Source organism: Rutidosis leptorrhynchoides, chromosome 4, assembly GCF_046630445.1.
Source record: "Rutidosis leptorrhynchoides isolate AG116_Rl617_1_P2 chromosome 4, CSIRO_AGI_Rlap_v1, whole genome shotgun sequence".
In the NCBI taxonomy this organism is placed as follows: domain Eukaryota; kingdom Viridiplantae; phylum Streptophyta; class Magnoliopsida; order Asterales; family Asteraceae; genus Rutidosis; species Rutidosis leptorrhynchoides.
Window position 1 is genome coordinate 507,330,269 of NC_092336.1, and position 24,290 is coordinate 507,354,558.

General features: G+C 33.3%; 1 protein-coding gene and 1 long non-coding RNA gene across 15 annotated transcripts; both read right to left on the reverse strand.

Annotated features, from left to right (window-relative positions):
* Window positions 1–615: 615 nt before the first annotated feature.
* LOC139844815 (brefeldin A-inhibited guanine nucleotide-exchange protein 2-like) lies at window positions 616–15,681 on the reverse strand. Of its 3 annotated transcripts, XM_071835045.1 has the most exons (13): window positions 15,493–15,681; window positions 14,405–15,435; window positions 12,044–12,361; window positions 11,597–11,948; window positions 10,833–11,255; window positions 10,467–10,753; window positions 9,924–10,197; window positions 9,114–9,613; window positions 8,314–8,635; window positions 7,259–7,523; window positions 7,088–7,186; window positions 5,975–6,669; window positions 4,410–5,174 (listed from the first exon to the last, which is right to left on the reverse strand). In XM_071835045.1, the coding sequence occupies exons 1-13, from the start codon at window positions 15,679–15,681 to the stop codon at window positions 4,557–4,559; spliced, it is 5,373 nt and encodes a 1,790-aa protein (XP_071691146.1). In that variant the 3' UTR covers window positions 4,410–4,556. The 3 variants fall into 3 exon arrangements, with proteins under 3 accessions (XP_071691145.1, XP_071691146.1, XP_071691144.1); XM_071835044.1 differs by adding an exon at window positions 616–652 and having other exon boundaries at window positions 4,553–5,174; window positions 7,088–7,523; window positions 14,405–15,681; XM_071835043.1 differs by having other exon boundaries at window positions 7,088–7,523; window positions 14,405–15,681.
* Window positions 15,682–18,776: 3,095 nt separating this feature from the next.
* LOC139844816 (uncharacterized) lies at window positions 18,777–23,237 on the reverse strand. Of its 12 annotated transcripts, none has more exons than XR_011758100.1 (8): window positions 22,920–23,230; window positions 21,027–22,803; window positions 20,852–20,941; window positions 20,580–20,772; window positions 20,396–20,416; window positions 20,164–20,250; window positions 19,679–19,752; window positions 18,777–19,061 (listed from the first exon to the last, which is right to left on the reverse strand). It is a non-coding gene; the product is annotated as an uncharacterized lncRNA (long non-coding RNA). The 12 variants fall into 12 exon arrangements; XR_011758105.1 differs by lacking the exons at window positions 19,679–19,752; window positions 20,396–20,416 and having other exon boundaries at window positions 21,027–21,282; window positions 21,741–21,790; window positions 22,508–22,803; window positions 22,920–23,225; XR_011758099.1 differs by lacking the exons at window positions 19,679–19,752; window positions 20,396–20,416 and having other exon boundaries at window positions 22,920–23,037; window positions 23,141–23,237.
* Window positions 23,238–24,290: the final 1,053 nt, after the last annotated feature.

A 24,290-nucleotide genomic window follows, 5' to 3' on the forward strand; every position in this document is an offset into this window, starting at 1 on the left:
AAAATGTTCACAACTACAAATTACATGTTCAATTGTGAATTATATGAAATGTTCGCATGTTACACAAACACATCTGCACATATGAACGTGAAATTATATATTTGATTATATAGTTAAAATATAGGTTTTTTCAAACTGTTTTTTGTTCAACCTTACTCTTCATCAACATTAATATGTGATTCAACCTATTTAAATTTGAAAATCCTTGTAGTTTAATGGTTCTCGCAGTTCTCGCCTTTTTTGTTGGTTCTCGTTTGAATTTTTGGCTATATATATATATATATATATATATATATATATATATATATATATATATATATATCAAGTATGTTAACAATAGCCAAACATGTAGGGTTACTTTCTAGTTTCTAAAACTCTTGAGTGCATTTTATATTTCTGCTAAGTTTATAATTTTTTTCGAACAACTATGGAATTTTTATTAAAAACCTCTGGTAAGCTACTAGAGAAAACAAATAATACAAATTACAATGACAATAAGAGCCATTTGTTTCATAATATTTTAAAAATCTACGTGTATTAATCAATCAAGAAAAAGAAGTAGAATGAATACCATCAAATAAAAGTCATTTTCTGATCATCGACTCACCAAAACAACTCCCTTTCAATGCCTCCAAGTTAGACATAAACAAAGCTGCAACGATACAATGTTGGTGATTTTAGTGTCATCGGTCATTTTATGTATTGATGATTTACTTGAGACAAATGAATTTCGAGTTAAGCTTTATGACAAGTTAGGAGAGTGTGAATTGCACACTTATTTAAGCTAACTAGAATCAATAAGTTGAAAGGTTGTTATGTTTATTAGTTGGTGTCTTTTTCACCAAAAGACACAACTATTGATGAAATGGTGTAAACTTTTAATGAAATGATGTAACGTTACATGAAATGGTGTGACTTTTCATGGTATCATTTCACCAATAGTTGTAACCATTCATGCTAACTATTTGTCAAAAGGTGTGACCATACATGGTACATTTTAGCCAAATGCTGCAACCTTTCACACTCTATATATAGAGTGATTTTATCTCAAAATCGTTTTTTGATTAAAACATGAACATTCACAATATACAAATTATATATGTTCTTGACTTCCAATTTTAATTGTCTATATTGGAGTTGTGCCTTTGTCTTATCCCGAATTCATGTAACCCAAAGGCAATATATGTATAGGATCAAAATACTTTATCGCGGATGTGATTACGCGAAAGTGATTACAATAAAGCTGATTCTTTAACCTGTTTGAACAATTCAAATCTTCGAACCAATGGACAAAGTCGGTTCATTTGGCGAACGAAGGAATATTCATTTGCGTCCAACATCTTAATTTACTCTATAATTTTGAAGCAATATTGCAAGAAAACAAGAGATGATCTATAAGTTCCACACTAACATGGACGTCCAATCTCTATTATTTCCAAACTACGTTTAAAAAGATTAAGGTGATTAGAAAGACGGTCAAGAGCTAAGTTTATGATTCGACGTAACAAGCAAAACTCACTTCAATATATTTTTGGCTCATTGACAATAACTGAAATTACCATTACATACTTATATATATAATCTTTATTGCATAGGTTAAAGAAAATTTTCACAATAAAAAAAAAAACTAATATTCAAACCCCCTATTTTCTCGCTCCTCTATTATGTTCAAGTAATGAAATCCACATTAATTAATTAATTCCCTGGATAAAGTTAACTAATGATGACTGTAAGACCTAATCTCATGGACCACTTACAAACACCATTTTGCATTCATGTGATGACCACAATGGCCTTTGAATCTAACCATAATATAATCTTTATTGCCATGTTCTTCCTTTTCATCTTTCTTGAACTATGCTTTCTTAGTTGTTAATTAGTGTCTTGAGAACAGTTTCATAATATATAAGATAGGATTTAGATAATTAGTGCTTTCTTAGTTGTTTTGTACTCGTTTGATCTCTTTCATGAACATTCTATTTAAGTTGTTTGTTATTTCAGAAACAAAAACATTATAGGATAGATACATTTATATCTAGGCCCGTTGATAACTTTAACTTCATTTGGGTGATCTTGTTCTCATAAGTTTATTAAACTTTCTTTTAGGCAAAAAATTATGATCATCTACTTTTTAATCATTGTTTAGTGGTCTTTTAACGGCAACCTTGAATCGTTGCGAAAACCATAACTCGCCGTGAAAAGTCAATTTTCTTGTAGTGTAATCCAATCAAATTTCACAAGGACAAATATTATTATTATTATTAACCCTTAAATTGTAGCAGTATACATATCGACCGTTAAGTTAAACTACAAGTGGTTAAGCATCTGGAGCGCTTTCCATTGGATTAAAAAACAGCCGACCATTATTTAGGTGACCATGTGATTGATGGTGATGTGATCTCTTTGGGACTTTTGCCAAGGCCTGAGGGATGCCCTCCAACTGCTCGACGTTTGTGCTTTAATGAAATAAGCTATAAACTAATTATTTGGATGTCAACGGGTGTCCCTTTTGACTCACAATTTTTGTCGTTTTCTTGTTGAATCCAAATTTGTTCTTTCAATTATGTAGTGTGACTGTGATTAAATTGATTGATTGTCCTTAATAATTTCTTTTCTCGTCCCTTAGTAGTCATATTTTAAATTTAGAAGTTTTTCTTCTCAATTTAACTTTAAATATTTTGTTCATTAGATATCATATACTCTCTTCATCTCAAAATTATTATCTCAATTTGACTTTTAAAATTTTTCTCATTCAGCATTGACAATAAATATTTTTAATTTGTGTTATATAATATTTGATGAGCATTATATCAATGAAAATACGTTTAGAACAAAGTATATTCATATAAATTTTATCAGGTATTATATTGAGTGTTATACAAATAAAAATATTTAAAGTCATAGTTGTAAAAAAATTCCAAAAATTAATTGGGAAAGTTATTTCGCGGCGGAGAAAAACAACACCAAAAATAATTTGCAGTCAACGTTTGAAAGAAAAGACTTCGAAAGTTCAAATATTATTACTAATATGAGACGGATGGAGTGTTATTTTAAGGTATGAGGTGAAACCTAAATAACTCGTTGAACTAGTAAATATATACTCCACTCATTATTCCCTCCGTAAGGGAGAGTTTTTTTTTATTCAAATATAGACTCCGTGTTTGTTATGTTATGACCTTTTTTTGACCTTTTTTACCATCTAAAAATCTTCTTTTATGAATGTTAGGACACCACCTCCTACTTGCTATTGACCTTTCACAGTTTTTTTTTTTTATATATTTACTGTTTAACGTTTGATTTAATAGTTGAGTTCGAAGTGTATTTTATTTGATTATGTTGAACCAAAGATTTAAAATATAAAATTTAAGCAGATAGAGATTAAACGGGTCGAAGAAGCCAGAAGAGTTATGTGTGTACAAGACACATTCCCAATATTACTTAGAAAAATAGCTACATAGTCATAGATTATTACTCCTTTATACTAAAACCAAAAATGGCCCAACTTGCCATTTTACTATTTTGTTTTCATTTTCATTTTTCCTTCTCTACTTTCTATTATTACTATTATTAAAACTATTATTATTATTATTATTAATTTTATTTATATAGTATTACAATTACAATATATTACGTTAGCTATTATAAGTACGGAGTAATAACTAACTTCGTACGCATTTTAATATACTATCGAAAAAGATAGTATAAATATCAATAGCGAACTTTCTTTTGTTGGAAGGCCAAAAAGAAAGCAACGCACTTCTATCATTGGTTCATTATATATACTATTTTTCTATTTCTACATGTAGAGTTGAAACTATGAGTTGTCCCATATCCCTGAAAAAGAGTATCACATAACCATATTCTAACGATAATTTTAACGACTAGATTAAATGGCAGAAGTTTCGATTTAGATACAAAAACAAAAACCGTTGTCAAATCTACTTACAGTAAAACCTCTATAAATTAATAATGTTGAGACAGAGATATTTTATTAATTTAGCGATATATTATTATATCGATAAATTAATAAATTATCAATTTAAAAAATTGGCTTATATTAATGAGCAAATCTCAAATTAATGCATCGACATTAGAAATTATTATGTCCGTTCACTTTACCTATTTGAATAAAACATAAACAAGAACCTTCAAAATTCTCATGTATGTACATTCACATATTAATGACCTTGTTAAGTTCAATGTATATTAGGATTTCAAAAAAAAAAAATAGTAATTATTAATCTATAGTTTCGCTGGGACCAATATATTTACATTGGGATTTCAAAAAAATTATTATCTTATTATTTTATCGATTGGGGTCCAAATTTGTACTGGTCCCAAGTTGGGACCGGCCAAATTATTAATTTTATCGAGGTTATTAATTTATCGAGTATTAAATTACAGAGGTTTTAATGTATCTAGATTAATCTAATGATAACTATATATATGCTATGAACTACATTTTTTAACTAAAAATCAGTTAAGTGAAGGTAGCAAAAGCAAAAGAATTAGCTTAGCTAAACACAAATAATGATAAAAACAAAAGATATACCATTTCAACATAGCTGAAGCAGAACAGGGCCGACCGAAGAGCTAAGCATTTCACTAAGAGCGACCTGGACCTCATTTGACCCGTGTTCGCATTTTATCAAGCTTGAAATCAGAGGGAAAAAACTATCAAGGCTCTTCTTGAATGAAGAATCTTCCAAACTACATATAGCGCGTATAGTAGTCACAATAACAGGCCCACGAGATGCCAGCTCTTTCCTTTTTCCTGACGCTAAAGGTATTAACCAATGTGGTTGGAGTCTGTTGTTAAGAGACAAATACATCAAATATGCAGGACGAGCAATTTCAACGTAGGACTTTAAGACTTCATGGCAAAGGTCAACAAGGTGTGACTCAACTTGTGATTCCTCATACAGTTGAGGTCTATCAGCAACTATATTCTGTACAAACTTGAAGCATATTTGATAGGACTCGTTTTCAAGGCGTAACAATGGAGGATCCTGCATTTGTGTCATGTGTCCGAATTCTTGTAGCTTAGAGTGTAATGTGTTGTCTGTATTTATTTTGTGAGCATGGTTTGCCACTTCTCGCACTGCATTGAAAATAATCATAGTGTTCTTTACTGATAGCTGAGGTCTGTACATATTCTGAATCTCTGTAATTGCCTAGAGATATTTACAAGCAAAAAAAATGTTTAATTATTTACATAAAAAGTACCTTAAAGTAGTGAAGTATTAGTACGAATAAACACACATCTAAAAAAACAAAACTCCCGCAATTTGGTCTTTACTCTTGCATCTTAGTGCGCGAATAGGACTAAGTGCTTCAGTAAGTCTTTTAAAGAATCAATTTGGTAGGAACAATGAAATCATTCATTTAAAGAGTTATCTTGGTCAAAAGTAAGACGGGATTGAAAATTTTGAGTTCATGGATTTGCAAAGTCCAAATATATTCACATTTTATATATTGGAAAGTATGTAAAATGGTGACCTGACCTCATATCCCTCACTTAATGCACATTGAAACATTGTTTGCATATAAACCCGAATCGCTAGAGGTGTAAAAAGGGGTAACAGGTCAAAATGGATTCAAGTCAAAAAAGCTAATATTTTAAGGAAGGTCAGTCCAGAATGGGACAGGTACTCAAAAGTTTTTGTTCCCTTTTTAAACAATCTACAAACAACTGCTATAATAACATGATTTTAAACTTTTCTCTATAAACCGGAAATAACTGTAAAGTTAAACTAATAACCCAGCTCTTTCAGTTTTACAATTTTAACTTTAAAGAATTCGAAAACGTTTTGGGCAACCTCGGCCCATTTGACCAGTTCTATAAACCTATCTAACCTATTGGAAATATATAAAACCCAAGATGATCCATTTTAGACATCCACCTCTACAACTTGCTAGTTAAGTTTACCTGAAGTCCTGACAGCATTATAACCTAAAAAGAAAATTATATTACCTGTATCAATAGAAGTTGAACAGCAGCATGACATTTGACATCAGAAACGGCAGTAAATAAACGAGCCCGATGCAGTTTCTCCCAATCTCCATCCTGCGTACTAGATCCAGCAGGTTCTGCATTTCTACTTAGTGTCACACCATCTTCAGGGTTCAGAGAGCTACTGTCTTTACGAAAAACAAATGAAAAATCAGGAAGTGTGGCATTAGCTGCTTCTTTTAAAGACAAAACGACTTCAAGCCACTTATCATCAGAAAACAACTCTCCCGCATTGCTCATCAAACGTACAAATCCAGCAACACCGATACCAGCAAGGCTTTGATGAGGCCGTTTAATGAAATCTACTAGTAACGTCAGCACGTTCTTTAAAAGCGGATTAACAGTAGTGTAGAAACTGACAAAAAGATCCACTACTAACTGGAGTGAAAGGGTGCATGTCTCATATAGCCAAGAGTCTTGATCAAGTTCATCATCATCATCACCATCACCATCAACCTCCCTAACGGATGAATTATCACCAGAAGGATCAATAGCATGTCGAACGTAATCAAAGATTGGAAATAAAACAGATTCGAACACCCTTTCCCACAATGGTAGTGTGAAGTGGTGACCATAGTTCTTTAATGTATCAAAGAGTACTTCCAGAGCACTTTGTCTTATTTCGGGTCTTGGGTCAAAGATAAGTTCAGACAGCCCTGAAATAGATAAAAATTATATATAAGATTAAGAACAATCTTTGAAGATGCAGTATATGTCAAAGATAGTAGCTGTAATTTATGCACCAGAGCAAATAGGCAATATATATTCTGGAAATCTTCATATTATGAGCAATTTTTTCCCCTAAATTAGTGTGTATGTTTGTGTAAGTTACTTTATAAGCAAGAAAAATGAAACTTTCGTGTAACTTAGGCTGTTAATTAGCTTGTTTGCAAGGCGTCTAACTGGATTCTTCTCAGAGAGACTGATACTCATGTTAATAGTAGTTGAAGGTCAACCCAACCCAACCCAACCAGTGTGCCTTTTACCTGTACTATATTTACCCATATAAAAACAAAGAGCTTCCAAAACGGCAACATGAAGTTCAATCACCAAACTAAATATACATTTCCTTACCAGCTAATAACGGAAACCAGAAGTAAAGATGGTCTTCCTTATCTAGAAATTTCATGTTGTTTCCTTGATATGGAGATTTCACTTGATTTGGAGATTTCACTTGATTTGGTGATTTCACTTGATGTGGTGATCTCACTATTTGGTGATGTGGTGATCTCACTATTTCAGAACCTTCTTTCTCCTTATTCCTCGGAAAGCCTATATCTCCTTCTGCAAGTTTTGCAGCACATGACCGCAAGAATCCAATAGCACTGAGACTTATATCTTTGTTACATTTACTATTAGTGAACGCAATAAGACAATTTACACAATCCGTAAAAGCGGCAGTCTCTGTCTCAGTTATATATGGGAAATAATCTTGCACTATCTTCTCAATTAATTCAAATGCGAGAAGTACAATACTTTTGTGGTCATCATAAGCTGCAGTTTTGAAGACCTGGTAAATGGCACCATAATTAGAATTCAAGTGTAAACAGTATATGAATTAAATAGTAAGTACTTGACTGCTTGAACCATAGTCCTTGCTTATTACATTGCAAGAAACCATATTTTTGTGAAAAAGAAACTAGAACACTACACTTCAAAAATGCCACCACAGGCTTTATTTTTTGATGTGGCAATTTCAACCCTTGTAGATATTTTACTTCACTTTTTTGGTTCATCTCTATGTAGGCAAACAGGTAAAATCATAAAACGTCACCCTAATAAACACCTCAAAAGGCATACGAACAACAACAACCATGCCCAATTCCACCAATGTGGAGTACAGGGAGGTGAGATGTATACCGTCATTCCTCTACCCTAAAGTACAAGGGAAGTCGTTCATCCACCTACAAAGGCATACACAGTGCATATTAAATGCACAAACACCTCTAAAGTCTTTTATTCAAACTTTTGATAACTGTTGAGATAACATGAGTTTATTTTGACATTACTTCTTTATAATCCAGTATAAAAAATATGGACAAAACACATAGAACCCGGCACCCGCCCAGTTCTATATGTCCATAATCGTTCATTCTTTTAAACTATGGTGTATTTCTGTTTCATTTATGTAAAAAAAATTGATTAACTTGCACAAAAAGGCTAGTGGTTAATAAAAATCACATTAGAACAGTTTACATGAGCCAAAATCACATATGGTTATTACCCTTGAAAAGCTTGACCAAAACATCCTGGATATAATCTCATATCTCATATATCAAGAAAAAGAAAAGTTATAGTACCATGAACATGCTTTTCCATCCTGACTTAACATTATTGACACGAGATAAGACCATTTGGGAGACACATCTGATTATTAATTCTCTGATTTCCACAGCACTGCTTTTCCGCATGGCAATCACATAAGGTTTCATAAACTCATTCTGGAAGTTATAGTTAGCCAACTCTTCCCTCTCCAAAAACTTCATAGACAGTTGACGTAAAGAATCCATTGCAAATATTGCAATTGACAAGTTTTCAGAGGAGCCAATCGTCACAAAAAAGTCAGAGAGAACATTCCAGATACTTGTCCAAACAAGGCGAATGCGGTTCATGTTATAGTGCCTGAAGAAGGAAGAAAGAACTAAAGCTTATGCAAGACAACAACGGAAATATTAGAGGTTCACATTTTGGCCCATTTATTGTGAATAGGTTGCTTAGAGAATTAGGTTGAGTGTAATTTTAAACGAATAAATTCGTAAATTTCTCTGAAAGGAAACGGGTCAAAGTCAAACAGGTTGGAAAGTCACCCAGAGTTATTTACAAGGAATAACTCATAGATCGATTTTACTCTAACTTTTTAACTATTATTGTAAAACCCTTGTTTGTATAATCAAAATGATTGCTTTAACTATTTGTCGAGATAACTTATTACTGTGAACAAAAAAGTATATGAGGGTGGACCCAGCCTGTTTTGAAATGTACCCAAAAATGACCCATTTTAACGCAAATCCATTACCTGGCCCACCCATCTTACTACCTTTAAAAACTTCAGATAAGTGCAAGTGAAGTATACAAAGAAAGAAAAAAGACAGAGTCATACGCAATTTCAACTATTTTTGTGAGACTGAAAACTCGTGGATCAGATGTAGAACGTAGCTCCCACATCGATAGTTTGCAAAGTGCCTTGACAAAGTCAACAATTGCCTCGCTGTTAAGTTTCTGACTTCTTGCAAATATACGATTCATATCGCCAACTTGTTCCAACATATTTAAGTTAGAGACCAAGTTATGAGCTTGCTCTGATGTAATACCAGCAAAAGCATTGCCACCAAAATCAGAACTGTCATAAGAACCCCGTCTCAATGCAGCAGCTGCATGCTGAATCCTCCCAGTCCCTTTTTGCTTAAGTACCGGAAGAATGTTTGACTTCATCTGTTTTGACTTTCCAAATTCTTTTGTATAACTGGAAAAGAATGTAGCATCTGGAGGAGCCCCCTCTCTCAATAGATGCAAATTCTCAAACCGAGAGACGCATGTTAGAATATGCTCCCATGCCTCTTGTAAGTAATCCCCATCTTCATCTGCAATTTCAACTATCACCTGTGAAACAGGGCAGTGATCACTGAGGTTAACTTCTTCCGGTAAAAAAAACAGTTTCGAGATAAAGTGATAGTTATAAATTGAAGGGTCTTATTTCTTGGGGAGAGGGGGTTGACAGCTAAAACTTTCACTATTTTAATTGCTAAAATTTAGATGTTGAGATATTAGAATAGGCTAATAGCTTGGTGGATAACGAAAATCCATGCATTAAAAGGCGGTTTAAGTGACCGCCATGCACACTTAATTTACAACCCAGATTTCAATTGCTCCAAGTGACTATATATAATGAGTCTTTGAAAGCCATATTAACCTTGATTGCGTCGATGTTTCGCTGTTTTATATCAGCTGGTGAATGAAGGGAAGTAAACTTTGCTAGTGAAGTTACAAAAACATCACGATGAGTCTTCATGGACATAACTGCTGTAACATGAATGGCATGACGAAAACCTTCCAAACATTGAGCAATAACTATCTCGTCGTCGCTTTGATCGAGAGGAACACTAAAGGCTGCAAGCATATGAGCCCAACAAGCCTCTATCATGAATCGGAGTATAAAAACGTCTGTGGCAGCATGATAAACTGACCTGCAAGTTGCCAACAAGAGTATATAAGTAAGAGAATCACTGACAATGAGTTCATGACACATGTAACCATGACCACTATCTAAACAATAAGAATGCATCAAACATGTGTAGCACTAATATGAATAAATCAAAATGTGTTAGATATCTAGCATTTATGTCTATATACATTATTAAAATATTGAGTTGATATGAATTTATAGTGTAAAATAATATAGATAGCATGTAGGTTTCGCAGCCATTCTTCATCCACACAGACCACTTAAACTTACTCGGATTTACGTGCTTTCTCTTGAAACTGTTCTTGCATGTGCCGCATAAGATCTTCGCTTGTATGAATTTCTTCATCTCTCTTGCGCACCACAATATTAAGTATACTGTCCAGGCCCAAAATCTTGTTTGAATTTACAGCATGCCTTTGTTGAATGGGAAAATCTTCTTCTTTCATTTTAATCTCGTTTTTTGATATTCGTTCAAATAATGATCTCAGGTACTCCTCTGGTAAATCTTTTCCATCGTCTATTCCACGATTGTTTCTAATAAAATCATCAGCTGACATCTGAAAACTTAACAAGTACTTTGTATTAACAGCAGATTTTTTAGGCCCAATTTGGTTATTAATAACAGAATGTATATACCTTATTCTTCACCATCGGATTGTGAGCATCAGTATTCAGCATTATGACAGAGTAAGCAAGAACATATGCAGAATCAGCACTGATAAATGCCTTTGGATTGCATTTGCAATAACGTTCAGCCAACTTTTCCATAATCCGATCAATCTTTTGTGCCTCACCAGGCAACCTAAAACCCCGTAACAAGGTTCTGATAGCCTCATCAAACTCCATATCTTGAAAGTCAAAGGAATCCACATATGCATGCATAACATTTAATGATGATTCTTCCCTTTCCCCCAGATAATCACCGATCATAGTTTTGTTTAAACCAGAAGTGTTCTTTAAAAAATCCGCTATTTCTTCAGGTGAACTTCCTACTTTATTGGCGTTAATCAAAAAACTAATTCCTTTCTTTGGTTTCTGATTGAAAAGTGATATACCTTGCTGCCATTAACCTTACATTAGTCCACTAATAAATAGCCAAGTCAAATACACTAGGAAAAAATTGCCACAAATTCTCAGCAAGCAACATTTACCTAATGAGGGTTTAAACAAGTCGTTATCATGTACTGATTAAAACAGAATGGGTAACCCATAACACACTTTACCCATTTTTAATGAAAAAATCAAGTTTTAGGCGTTAAACATGATTACAGATACCGTTTAGTTGTCAAACTCTCCTGAGTCACGAGTCTATTATTTGAAGTACTTCCTACTTGATCAAACAAAATCCATACTGAATCATTAATAAGTAAATGGGTTGAGACTGCCACCTATGTGTTTACCTGAAGTTCAAGCTTGTAAGCACGGCGTTGTTCAATTGTTAAAGCATCTGAAATCTCACTGGAGGCGTCAGCATGAGAATCTGATCCATCAACAGACTCATGCTCACTTGCAACCCCGTTTTCCATGGGCAGATGTTTGATTTCAGGATTATAGTGACACACATCAGAAATAACCGAAGAATTAGGATCCGGGATACGCAATTGCTTATTCATCCAATCCCCCATTGACTTTAAAATAGCCACTAAACACTTCATAGCTTCAAGCTTCATGGTAGCCTCTTGAGGTGGTAAAAGTGTTGTGGTAATACCTGGTTGAGCACCTTGAGCTGTTTTTAGAAGTCCATTGACCATTCTGTGCAAGGATTTAGTATAATAAAACTCAATGGTCATAATTTTTACAAATTTAACTGAACGATGGATAAAATTAAAGGACCAGAGATAATATACCTCTCAAATATGTTGGAAGAATTAACATCACAATCGTAGTTGATAAATATATCTACCATGATCTGTGAATCAACACAGAGCTTTTCAAGAAACTTCAGTACAATCATTTTCTGCTGGAAATTAGGTTGAGCAACATTTTCTAGAACTCTGAGAACAATCATAGGAAAAAAAACTCCAATCTCTGCCTTTAATCCAGCTCTAAATCTTGACACGAGGCTTATAAAAATCGAGCAAGAGAGCTGAAAAATGATCATAAGGGTTGACGCGCTGTTTTTCAACAGTGACAAGCATAAATACTGTTTAATGGCACCCAAAAATCTGTTCCAAATAGAAAAGAGAAATAAGAATAACACATAAAATAAAAAGAATAGTATCAAGCCACATAAAGATCAATTGCAGCAAGCAGGATCATAGGCAATAGAAGTGCATCTACTTATTACCATGATTGTTTGAACTTCCAGCCCCAAGACTTAAGATATAGTGGTCAAACGTTGCAACTAGTCGATACCTAAGATGATAGACACAGTAACTAACTTATTTGAGTTCCCTGCCCATCATGGGTTTGAAGGATTCAAACTAGAAGTTGCAGAAAGAAAGAAAAAAAATGCCCTGCCATCGTCGTTATGAAGGACTAAATATTGGGCACTCACATTAAAATGACGAATTTAAGATCAAACTTCACATTTAAATACACAAATAACAAGAAGTAACCTATAACCCAAGTGTATAGACTGATCATTTGACACATAAGCCCATTGAGTAGAACACTAACCAACAGAAAATAGGACTGATGTAAATCCTAATAGAAATTTTTTCCGGGTGCAAAAGTTTCTTGTTATAATTATGTAGTGTCAATTTCAAAATAAAATGATATAGTTGGACACTTGGATGGTTGCTTTAAGAACACGTGGAAGTAAATTCATCTTGCTAACCAAATAAACTGAAATTGATGTGGATAGAGAATCGAGAATCATTCGAGAGGTGTGATTGAAAAAGTAATTTGATCAGTAACGTAGAACAAGATGGACTGCTTATTGTTCTCATGTCACAATCAACCAAGAAAGTCTCTAATCAGCATTTAATAACTCTAACTGCTCTTGTAATTTTTTATTAAGAATCGTCTAAGGGAAACTCCAGCGCACAACAATCATAATCATGTCTTCCACATGTTCCACAAAAGCAAGCCTAGTGTTAGCATATAAACTGGAGTAAAATACACTTGATACACTGGCGATGGCATGTTAGTAGGGTATATACAACTCGCAATACTCAAAATACCATGCTACAGTTTCTATATACGAAGGTTACACATGGTTAACACTGGTTCTTCAGCCAAGCATATACAATCAAAGATCTTGTTAAACTGTAACTATTGCCAGGTTCAAGTCTAGAGACTGTGATCATTTGATATCCTATCTTGATCTGTTACCCTACTCACTTCAAATGCACTCAACTTATTCTTAAGACTACACCTACACGCTACACCTGATGCTAATTCAAACATATGACGACTCTAGCAACTTAATATAGTTCCTGCCATGACTGTGTCTCACAAACCTACTAATAAACATATGACGACTCTAACTATTACCAGGCATCTCCTACAGCTTCAATTAGTTAGAGCCACTTAAGTGACCGTGTATGTCTAAGCATCCCTCGCTACTTCAATTAGCTCCTAATTCTAGAAGCATTTTCATAATACCATGGGTCTAGTAAACTTTTTCAGAGGTAATACTCTCAAAACCTTATGAGTGATTATATCATTGTAACAATAGAACTAATTATTTAGAAAAGTGATGATCAAAATTGCATGGCTCCTGGTTCCTAAATCTAAATATATACATATTCTAATAATAAATGTAGTTGACATGTGTAAATGAAGATCTTATCCTTCTACTTAACATCAATGTAACTTTGGTGTGAATGGACATAATATGCATTACTTAATCTTTAACTTGAGAACTTGAGAACTTGAGAACTTGAGAAGGAAATTCTACTTGTCTTCCAAAATTTATGTAATGTACAAGAAAGTCAAATGTCGAATCACTTTTAAAGATGAAGCACAGGTCTAGTTGCAGACATTTGGTATTTGATCTTGAATGATGATTCTAACAGTATACATCAACAATAATATGGATGAGATTGATAATTATGTTTAAAAGTTTGCATTATTTAAGAATAGATAGTTAGTGATCTAAGCAGCATCAGTGTTACACAACCCCAAGTCCCCAACAGTTGATACAATGCAGTAAGTTTAGCAGGTCTTATCCACATTTCAGCATAAAATGAAAGGCAATTAAAGCATTTCAAACAGTGAAAAAAACATGATCATGATCTGACAACAAAGCATAGAAGAAGCACCTTTCACTAGTACGAAAAACAGTCCCTGCATTCTCCAGCAATATCTTGAGCAACTCCAAGGCTAGAATCTTCCCTCGCATTAACATCGGGTCTGCCATTGCCTCTTTTGGAGGGGTCTTCATCGATAGTTTACAAAGAGCTCGAAACACAAGAAAAGCATCCCTCCTCAGTTTATTCCCAATCCGAACCTCAATGTCGTCGTCTCTCTCCCCCTCTCCATCAACCAATTCTCCTTTACGTCCCTCCAACGCCGTCTTATACATACTAATCTCCCAATACTTAGCATCCAACATATCCTTGTCAGTAGAATCCAACATATCAGCTGGATTCGTCGACTCCATAGTCGACGTTTTTGTCTCAAACGCCCCATCATGCACCACATTAACACTACCCACGTTAGATTCCCCTGTAGACCCTGGATTCATAACTCCATCCACTCCCTGCATAACCTTACTAATAAACCCTTGAACATACATTGTCATTGTCCCATCACCATCATCTCCTTTCTCTGTCGGTTGCATCAACTCCGCCACAACAATCGGTTGCACAATCTCAGTTGAAGAATCTGCCTCCATTCTTCTAAACACAATCACAAGCATCTGAATCAATGACGCTTTAGCTGTAGTCTGATTAACCGCATTCTGACTATCTAAATAAATATCATAACTAGTCCTCACAATCTGCAACAAACTATCACCAACTATCCTCAACGACATTGACGTCACCGCAGATAATACCGTCTTCAATACTAACAACTCTACTCCTTCATCACACAATTCACGACACTTACAAACACAACTAATCAATTTCGCTAACAGCTTCGAATCCGGTCCACCGGACGGATCCGATTCTCCACGTAAGCAACCATGAGCTATCAATTTTTGTACACAGTCTAACGCCGGTTCGGCAATTTTAAGCGTTTCGGAAGATAACGCATTAATAATAGGAGATAATATGAATTCTGATTCGGCTAGGGTTAGTTCGTACGTACCGGAATCATGCAAAACGCCGGAAGGTGGTAATGATGATGACTGTGACGGTGAATTAACGGACGATTGCGACGGTGAATTTATGGATAATTGAGTCGCAGATGTAGAAGTGGAGGTAGGTGAGAGTGAAGGTGTGGTTGCCGCCGGTGAGGTGATGCGAGCGAGTACGGATTTTGACTGTTTAACGAGTTTTGAGTGTTTACGCCATGAGCCGTTTTTAATGAATTTTTGTAAAGAAGGGATAACAATACTGTTGATGAGACGAGATTCGGCTTCCGAAGAAACCATATAATTTGGATGGATCTGGTGGCCGGTGGTGGTGATTTTGTTCGGAAGATGGCGGAGATGAAGTCCGTTAGGAAATTGGATCGCGTACGAGTAGTGGTAGTTTTTTGATTTTTGTAAATAAAAATATAATATAATGATATTAGTTTAAATATATCAAATGACGATATTGGCCTTCAAATCTAGTGTAGCTGACTGTAGGCTAGGCTCAAGTAGGGGTGTAAACGATCTGAAGTGAGTTTGACCTCGACTCGTATAAATTTCAATGAGCTTGAGCTCAAGCTCAGCTCAATATAAATTTTAAAGAGTATGGGCTCAAGCTCGGCTCGATTCGAATCTAATATCTTAAACCCGAACTTGGCTCATTGATATCTTATAAGTTCGAATTTGATTCGTTAGGACGTCTTTATATTATTTAATTTAAATTTAATTTAAGTTCATATCTCGGAGTACTTTATTGTTTATGATTTATTATTATCCCATATATTAAGATTCAATATTATTAATTTAATTATTTTTATATAATAGGATTATTATCATTATATCTATATTTATATATTTATGTATTTATATAATTATATATTTTATATTATTAAAACATAATTAGTATATAATGAAAATCTCGTTTAGACTCGCGATCTTGTTTAAACTCGTGATATGAAAGTCCAACTCTAGACGAGCTTCAAAATAAGTTCAAGCTCGAGCTCGTTTAGGCTTCGACTGGAATCGAGCTTTTAACGATTCGAGCTGGAATAGCTCGTGAGTAGCTCGGCTAATTTACACTTCTAGCTTCATGACTACATTGAACTGGGTTTGAGTAACGACTAATATATCGATTGATGTAGTTTTAATGATTCTTTTCATTTACTACTCTATACTCTATCTATAAATCTATATATTTTTAGATTTAAATATCTAACTAAGGGTGTATTTGTTTAAAATGCTAATAAGATAATTTTTCATAAGTTGTTATTAGTAATGATTATTAAACAGTTATTGTCATTCGTAATCAAATTCATTCAGAACTCCTGAATCATTCTATTATAAATCATTCAACCATTAATTGTTATGTTTATCAAACGCACCCTAATATTACTTCTTATATATAAAAGTTCGGCTATAATTATATATGTTTATCTTTTGTAAAAATATTAGATATTGATTTTAAATGACTTTGTAACAATGTTTTTTAATCATTGATTTAGAGAATAATGTTATAATTGTCACTTCCTTCAAATCAACCTAACATTGATTAAAAATTTCAACAACTATTTTGCAATTCAATTAATTTCACGAAATCAAGATTGTATATAATTCTTTCTTCTTACATATGAAAGATAAGTCACAAATGTCATCATTTGTGAAAATATTGAATATTTACCTTTAAATGAGTTGATAACTATGATTTTTAATCATTGGTTTGGATAAATATAAGTGTGTTTAGCCGAAACTAGTTGGAACTTATAGCTGGAGTCGGAGCTTATTTTTGATACTGTAAGTTGGAGCTTATTTTTTCCTATTTGGTAGACTAAATGAAGCTAGAGTTGAAATTTTGTAAAAATATTACATAGAAGGACACAATTATTTATAGGTACGACATCAATAATAAAATTAAAGGGTAACATGGTAATTCCACATATGAAAAGGAGCTTTTTTAAAAAGTTTGTTGCATGAGCTTAATCCTTATGAAAATATGCTAGTAAGTTATGACAAGCGAAATTACATTATTACCCCTTAAATCAGTATACATCATTTATTTTATGTCCTTAATTATATGACATTTTACATACATAAGTTCTAGATAGTCTACCAAACACTTATAACACATAAGCTCAAACTTCTAGCTCTAGCTACAAGCTATTTTACTATTTTTGGTTGAAGTACCAAAATACTTACCACTATGTTTTATTCATTTATTTTTTTCTCTTTTATCGGTAACTAGTGACAGTTAATGAGAAATATTAATTTTTTTTTGAACATTTTAGCTAAATTCGTAATAGTAATAATTAGTCTTCACCTTCTATGATTTTTTAGTTCAAATTTTACGTTAAACGTTTTGCTATATATTTGAGAACAATTTGTAGTATTCATTTTAATCTTTTATATATTTCGTATCCGTAATAATTATTCTTTAGGCTATAACTAGATTTAAGAGCCCGTGCGTTGCACGGGGGACTTATAATCTAACTAAATCGAAACGTAAAATGTTATATCATTTGAAGTTTTTGAAAGACAGTCTCACAAGTATCATTGTATCAAATATTAATGGCTTTAACGTTTCTCATCCTTGTATCTATACATTGGGTTGTAACATTTGCCAATATATCTGACTACAACCTATGTTATGCGTGTAAGTCTTTCAAATTGATCATTCGAAATCTCGTTAATAACCCTATAAATGTATACCTTTATATCAAAAGAGCCCGTGCGTTGCACGACAACTCTAAAAAATAACATTCGAAAATGTTAGTATTGAGACTGATTAGCTTAGATGTATGATACAATTATAATGAAAAAAAGCCTTTAGTATTGAGGCATTATTTGAAGATGAGAAGGTTGAGACACTAATGAAAGATGGTTTGAAGGTTAATAATGAAGTTTGTGGTCAAAATAGGCAGAATATTAATGTTTTGCTATTTCAAGTTGTGGATTAAAGAAATAATAATGTGGAAAGGTTGAACATGGATTGGAGGAATAGTTTTATGGTAGATTAATATTATGAAACATAACATTTACATAGTTGAACATGGATTGGAGGAATAGTTTTATGACAGATTAATAATATGAAACATAACAATTACATATACCGATGGAAGTAGTAAACACAGCTATTTCAAGTTGTGGGTAAAAGAAATAATAATGTGGACAGGTTGTTGATGGATTGGAGGAATAGTTTCAATAATAAGTGGTAACTCTAAAATCGGCTACTATTATGATAAGCAACCTACGTTTACTGAGTAAAATGGGCAGTAATTTAAAAGCGAGGGAATTTTGCCTAACTGAGCCAGTGTATACAATAGTATCAGAAGAGAGTATCATTTCCAAAAACCTACAAATGATGATCAAACTCATAGATAAAATGGTGTTAACTACTTTGAATGATTTTAAAGATGGTCATTTATGAAAGTGAGTTGATTTTCCCAAATCAATCCATACACATCATTTATCAAATATTAACAATTTTACCCCCGATTTTAATCAACATAAAAATATAAAAGCAAATAAATCTCAATCTATTATCGTTGTAATCATATACTCCATACATTTCGAAAATAACACATACTTTTCGATGATCAACATGACTCGTTACGGTGAGAATTGTAAGTCGGTCTTGTAAATTGTCCATGTCTTCTTCCTCATAGGTTTTTGACCCATTTAAACACCTGAGACATTACATTGATAAAGTCAATAAACATAAGTGACTTAGTATCATGGTGCTTACACAACAATATGGACTTTTGGTTAGTTTGCAAAGAAAAATCAATTACACTTATTTAAGCAAAAGCCAATGCAACTGAGTAAACATCCATAACTTGTTAATTATTACTCGTACATATTATGTCATATATGGCTAGAAACAATTACCAACAAATTGCAGCATATAGCTTTAGGATTAATGTCAAATGAGCCCGTGCAATACACGAATGTTTAAAAATCAGTTAACAAATTGTTTGTGATTACCTCAATTAAATAAGTTTTGAAACCTGTAAGGGTTAAGTGTGGTACTATAAATACTCAAAGTCATTATATATTGTGTAACTTTTGCCATTTATCTTGTAAACATTTGTGCTTAATGAAAGAACCGATTCTCCGATAACTCTCTCTATCTCTCTAAGCTAACACCTTTATCTATCTATACTCAACTCTAAGTGTTCTAACATGAATTAAGACTTGAAAAAACGAAAATAACCCATAACCCATTTTGACCCTTACCTAACCCCCTTCAAGCCCGCCCTAGTCGCCCGTCTTTCCAGCTCTAATATAATTCATGTAATAATACCTTAACGACTCTGAAATTTATGCATTCTTCCATCACTAATAGTTTCACATCATTTTCTTAATAACAACCTGAAACTGTATAGTAGACATCGAATGATTTATAGATTCAAACCATAGATTATGTAGAGCCACAATGACCAATGCATAGTTAGATTGTTGTTTCAACATAATATGATCCAACTATGACAACAATGGATTGTCAAAAGTTGAATTAAGTTTTCACATTTTGATTTAAGTATTCAAAGCAGGAGTATTGTCTCTTAGTGTTGTATATTTTTTCAACCTTAACATAAGATGACCAACTATTGATCTATTACACAAGGTTGACAACAAAACATGAGTCATAAAACATGAGTTCATGATTATTTTTTAAAATATATAACATGAATTTGTTACACAACTTTGACAACAAAAACCTCAATCATTTTGTGGATGTAGCAACCATTTGAAGTGTTAAAACGAAAGTAGATAATAGCAATAACGTACATGAGACGAAAACCAATACTTCTGATAGTGAGCTTTGTTGCACTCTATCCACATCAGTAAAAGCAACATCTCTAATGGTAAAGCTCTCTGTTTTTTTATGACAAATAGTTGTTTGTTAGTGCCTACAAAGTTTCAACACTGAAAAATTGAAATAGTTGCATTCTTGCAATTAAAAAAAAAAAAAAAAAAAAAAAAAAACACATAAAAGTTAGAGCACATGAAGGTGGATAACCTTGTCATCTAACCCGCGCATCTAATCCATAGTTGGTGGCATTTTTCATATCATATCACCAGTGGAAAATTATGAATCGAATGATAATAATCATAAAAAAACATGACAAAACCTCTTTAGCTTGTTATCTAACCCGCCCATTTTGACTATATTATATAAGCACAATAATATATTATATTACTACCTCAAGTTTCTTCTCTTTCAGCCAAGAATGAACCCCTTGTAATTCCAATTTTTAAGCTGTCATTATCAATCTTGCTTGTATAAATGGGAAAGATGAGAAAATAAAATGATCTTCAATCCCACCAAACTCATATTGACATTGATATCCACGAACCTTCTAGCTTGTCTTCATCATGATGAAGTATCACACCACACTGTAGAAGCACATTTGTCCCTAACTGTTACTTTCGAATTTTTTTGAAAGGATAAGAGAAAAAAAATAAAGAAAATGACCTAACAAAAACCCGTGAACCATAAGTAGAAGCACCAACTGTTACAGCAGCACCCTTGTACTATGGCTAAGTAGGTACCTTACACAGAGGACTGCACAAATAATTATATTATATTTAAAAAAAAAAAATATAGCAGTAGGCGTTATCAATATAACATGTATAATGATAATATATACCTCTAAGAGGATATGGCAACCCATAAAACTGCCTATCCAGATTCGCAACTGCAGTGATCCCACCAAGTTTATTTCCAATCGCCTTTTCAAAATTGCTTGGCAACTTGAGCGTTTCATCACAATTTTCAGTCCAATTAAGTCAACTCACATGTTCAATGTCGTAGTTAAATGTGTGTACTTGAAACGGGCCGCAACTCTAATCTGTCAACATAATAATCAAACGACTACAAAGCAACGACCTCAATCTTCTGCATATCTAAAGAAGCGAAGACCAAAAGAATCACAAAACGTTTCTAACTGAACATTTAACTAACATAACATTCAATACAGTCTGCATATTCAGAAATAACAGTTACAGAGAGATAAGAAAGATAGCGATTAAGCAGCACAATAAAAGTGAATCCACAATAAAAGTGAATCAACAAATTCACAAGCGTTTGAGAAACAACCAAAAGACATCGAAAAAAGAACTAACCACATGAACTAAAATTACTTTTTGGCATTCTCAACCTTATACATTGTCTTTTTGTTTACCTATTCAGAGCAAAAACTCACCGGCTAATTTATATGTATTAGATCTTGTACGCAATTAAATGGAAAGCCACCCATCTTATTGAGGCAGAAAACATATTTACTCACACACAAAACTGACCAAACACAAAAACAACACTAATTTAAAACACAGGGCTGGTGGTTTCTCTTGTCGACACTCACCGTGTAGGTTGTGCAGCAAGAGTTGTGGCTGGGGGTTTATCTTGTAGACCCTGAAATCATAGAAAATACAGGTTGAAAGGTTCATCAATCATCAATAAGAATATAAGGCTACTTAGATATTCGAATCATTAAATAAGATGGTCGTTTTGACAACACAAAACAAAATACCAATAAAATGTCATCATAAGATCATACCTCAAAACTGTATTTAAGGCAGTAATAAAATATTACTAATCCGATCCCGATCTCCAAAAGAATTTTCAATTCAACATTACAGGTAAAAAACAATAATCGAACAATAATCGTACAGGTAAAGAACAATAATCGAAGTAAGCACTTACATAACCTTTACTTATAATCGACATGACAATTGACTGGAGAACCCCTGTACGTTATGTGTATCTAATAGATGGTGATTTAGGGTTGTAAATGAAGCAGATGCGTATCTTATAGATGGTAGTTTAGGATCTGATAAGTACATCCATTTATCTAATAGATGGTGATTTATGGTCGTAGATGAAGCAGATGATTGGAACGACAATCACATATGGAGGTTTAGGGTTGTAAAACTAATTCAATCAGTTATGGGTGCAGATACAGTTTCAACCGACACAACCACTTTGTTGCTAAGACTACACTAAGTAATATATAAATCATTATAATCAAACAAACAATAAGAGAAAAACAATTAATAAACAGCAGCAGTTGTACAATGAATAATAAAGAGAATAATCACATAATAGAATGAGTTAACACCAGAAACATACTTTCAAAAACAGAATGAGTTAACACTGGTAACTTCACCTAATACAACCGCATAACAACCATTTAGAAAGTTACAAAAAACATAAGAAGAGAAAGAAAAAATCAGAAACAGACCTGTGAACCAAACGAAATTACAACCACAGATGTTGAATATAGGCACCCTAAAAATTAATAAACTTGGCAAATACATACAATTACTAATTAGTAACTGGATATTATAAATAACAACAAAAAAACCTGCTTCGATCTTGAATGATCAAATTTCGTTGATAACAGATAGTAGTTGTACAAAAAAAACCTGCAATTGACAAATTAGGGGTTTCAGATGACTAAAAAATCAACGATTTTAACAATGATAATGATGAAAAAATTTCAATTATTACAAAATACGAAATTATAATAATGGAAACTTACACCATGATTCGACAAGTGAATGTTGAAATCCTTTCGGAAGCTTGATTGATGTTGTTTGATTCCAATGGGAATGACAATTTGATGATTGAAACGGTAAAACTGACGAAGGAGTAATCGACTGCAAGATGAACAGTTTAACAATTTGATTTATCTTAGATTTGAGAGATGTGTGCGTGAAATTGGAATGCTACGAGGAAGATTGAAATTGTCGATGCAGTTACCGCTAATTTAGGGATTACGAATCAATAAAACCGATGCAGTTAGGGTTATTTGAGATTTCTGGATTTTGAAATATGAATTTTGAAGCCCTAATAAACCCCGGTTGGATGGAATTAATCGAGCGTAAGATTAAGCGGAAACATTGAGAGTACACGTGTCATTTTCTCAGAATTAGTCTAATAATTCAAGATTAATTAGAAAAAAAGATAAATGTGAGAGTGAACATGGGCTTGACACACGTGGATTTAAACTACCGGATTACTAAGATAGATGGAAGATTTCGTAATCGTAAATTTAATATTTTTGATAAATGTTCATTATTTTTTAAAAAATGTTCACATATATGTTCACAATTATAAAATATAATTGCGAACATCATTGTGATTACTATATACAATATTTTCAATTAAATAGGGGTTCAAATGCATGCTGAAAACTGTTCGACAAATAATACAGTAGTTGTTACTTCTGTTTGGGGGTCAGGGAGTCGAGCAAATGTTGGGAAATTACGGCCTCACTAATTTCCAACAAACGCCCAATGAAAAACAGTAAAGAAATAAGAACAATACACAACACAAGATTTAACGTGGAAACTCCAAAACAGGAGAAAAATCACCGGCCTCCAAAGAGAAAAATACACTATATCACAAATTGTTACAATGATATAGACGGCTCTCTTAAGCCAACTACACTCTCCAAAATATTTAACTAATACAACTCTCAAACAAGGGTAAGAAAGAAAGAAATAATCAAATACTTAAAGTGTATTGATTGGTGCAATTTGGAAGTGAGGCTTAACACTCCTTTTATAACCAAGTCACCCCCTCCCACCTATGTGGGATAACATCCATTCACAAATACAAAGCAACCATATCCATTTCTTCTAACCAAAACTATAACCAACAAATCTCCACCTTTTGGATAGAAGAAGATAACCATGCTTCCACTTTGCAAAAGAAACCGACGTAGATGCTTCCTCGACGACAACTTAAAGATCCTCATCTTCATGCCGCTGACATTACCTCTAACCCAAGAAATAAAATTTACATCTTCATCGAACATTGTCAAGACCCGACAATCATTGTCATCACAGACAATCATAACTCTTAACAAGAATTATCATACTCCACCATTAAGAGTATAACACTTAGA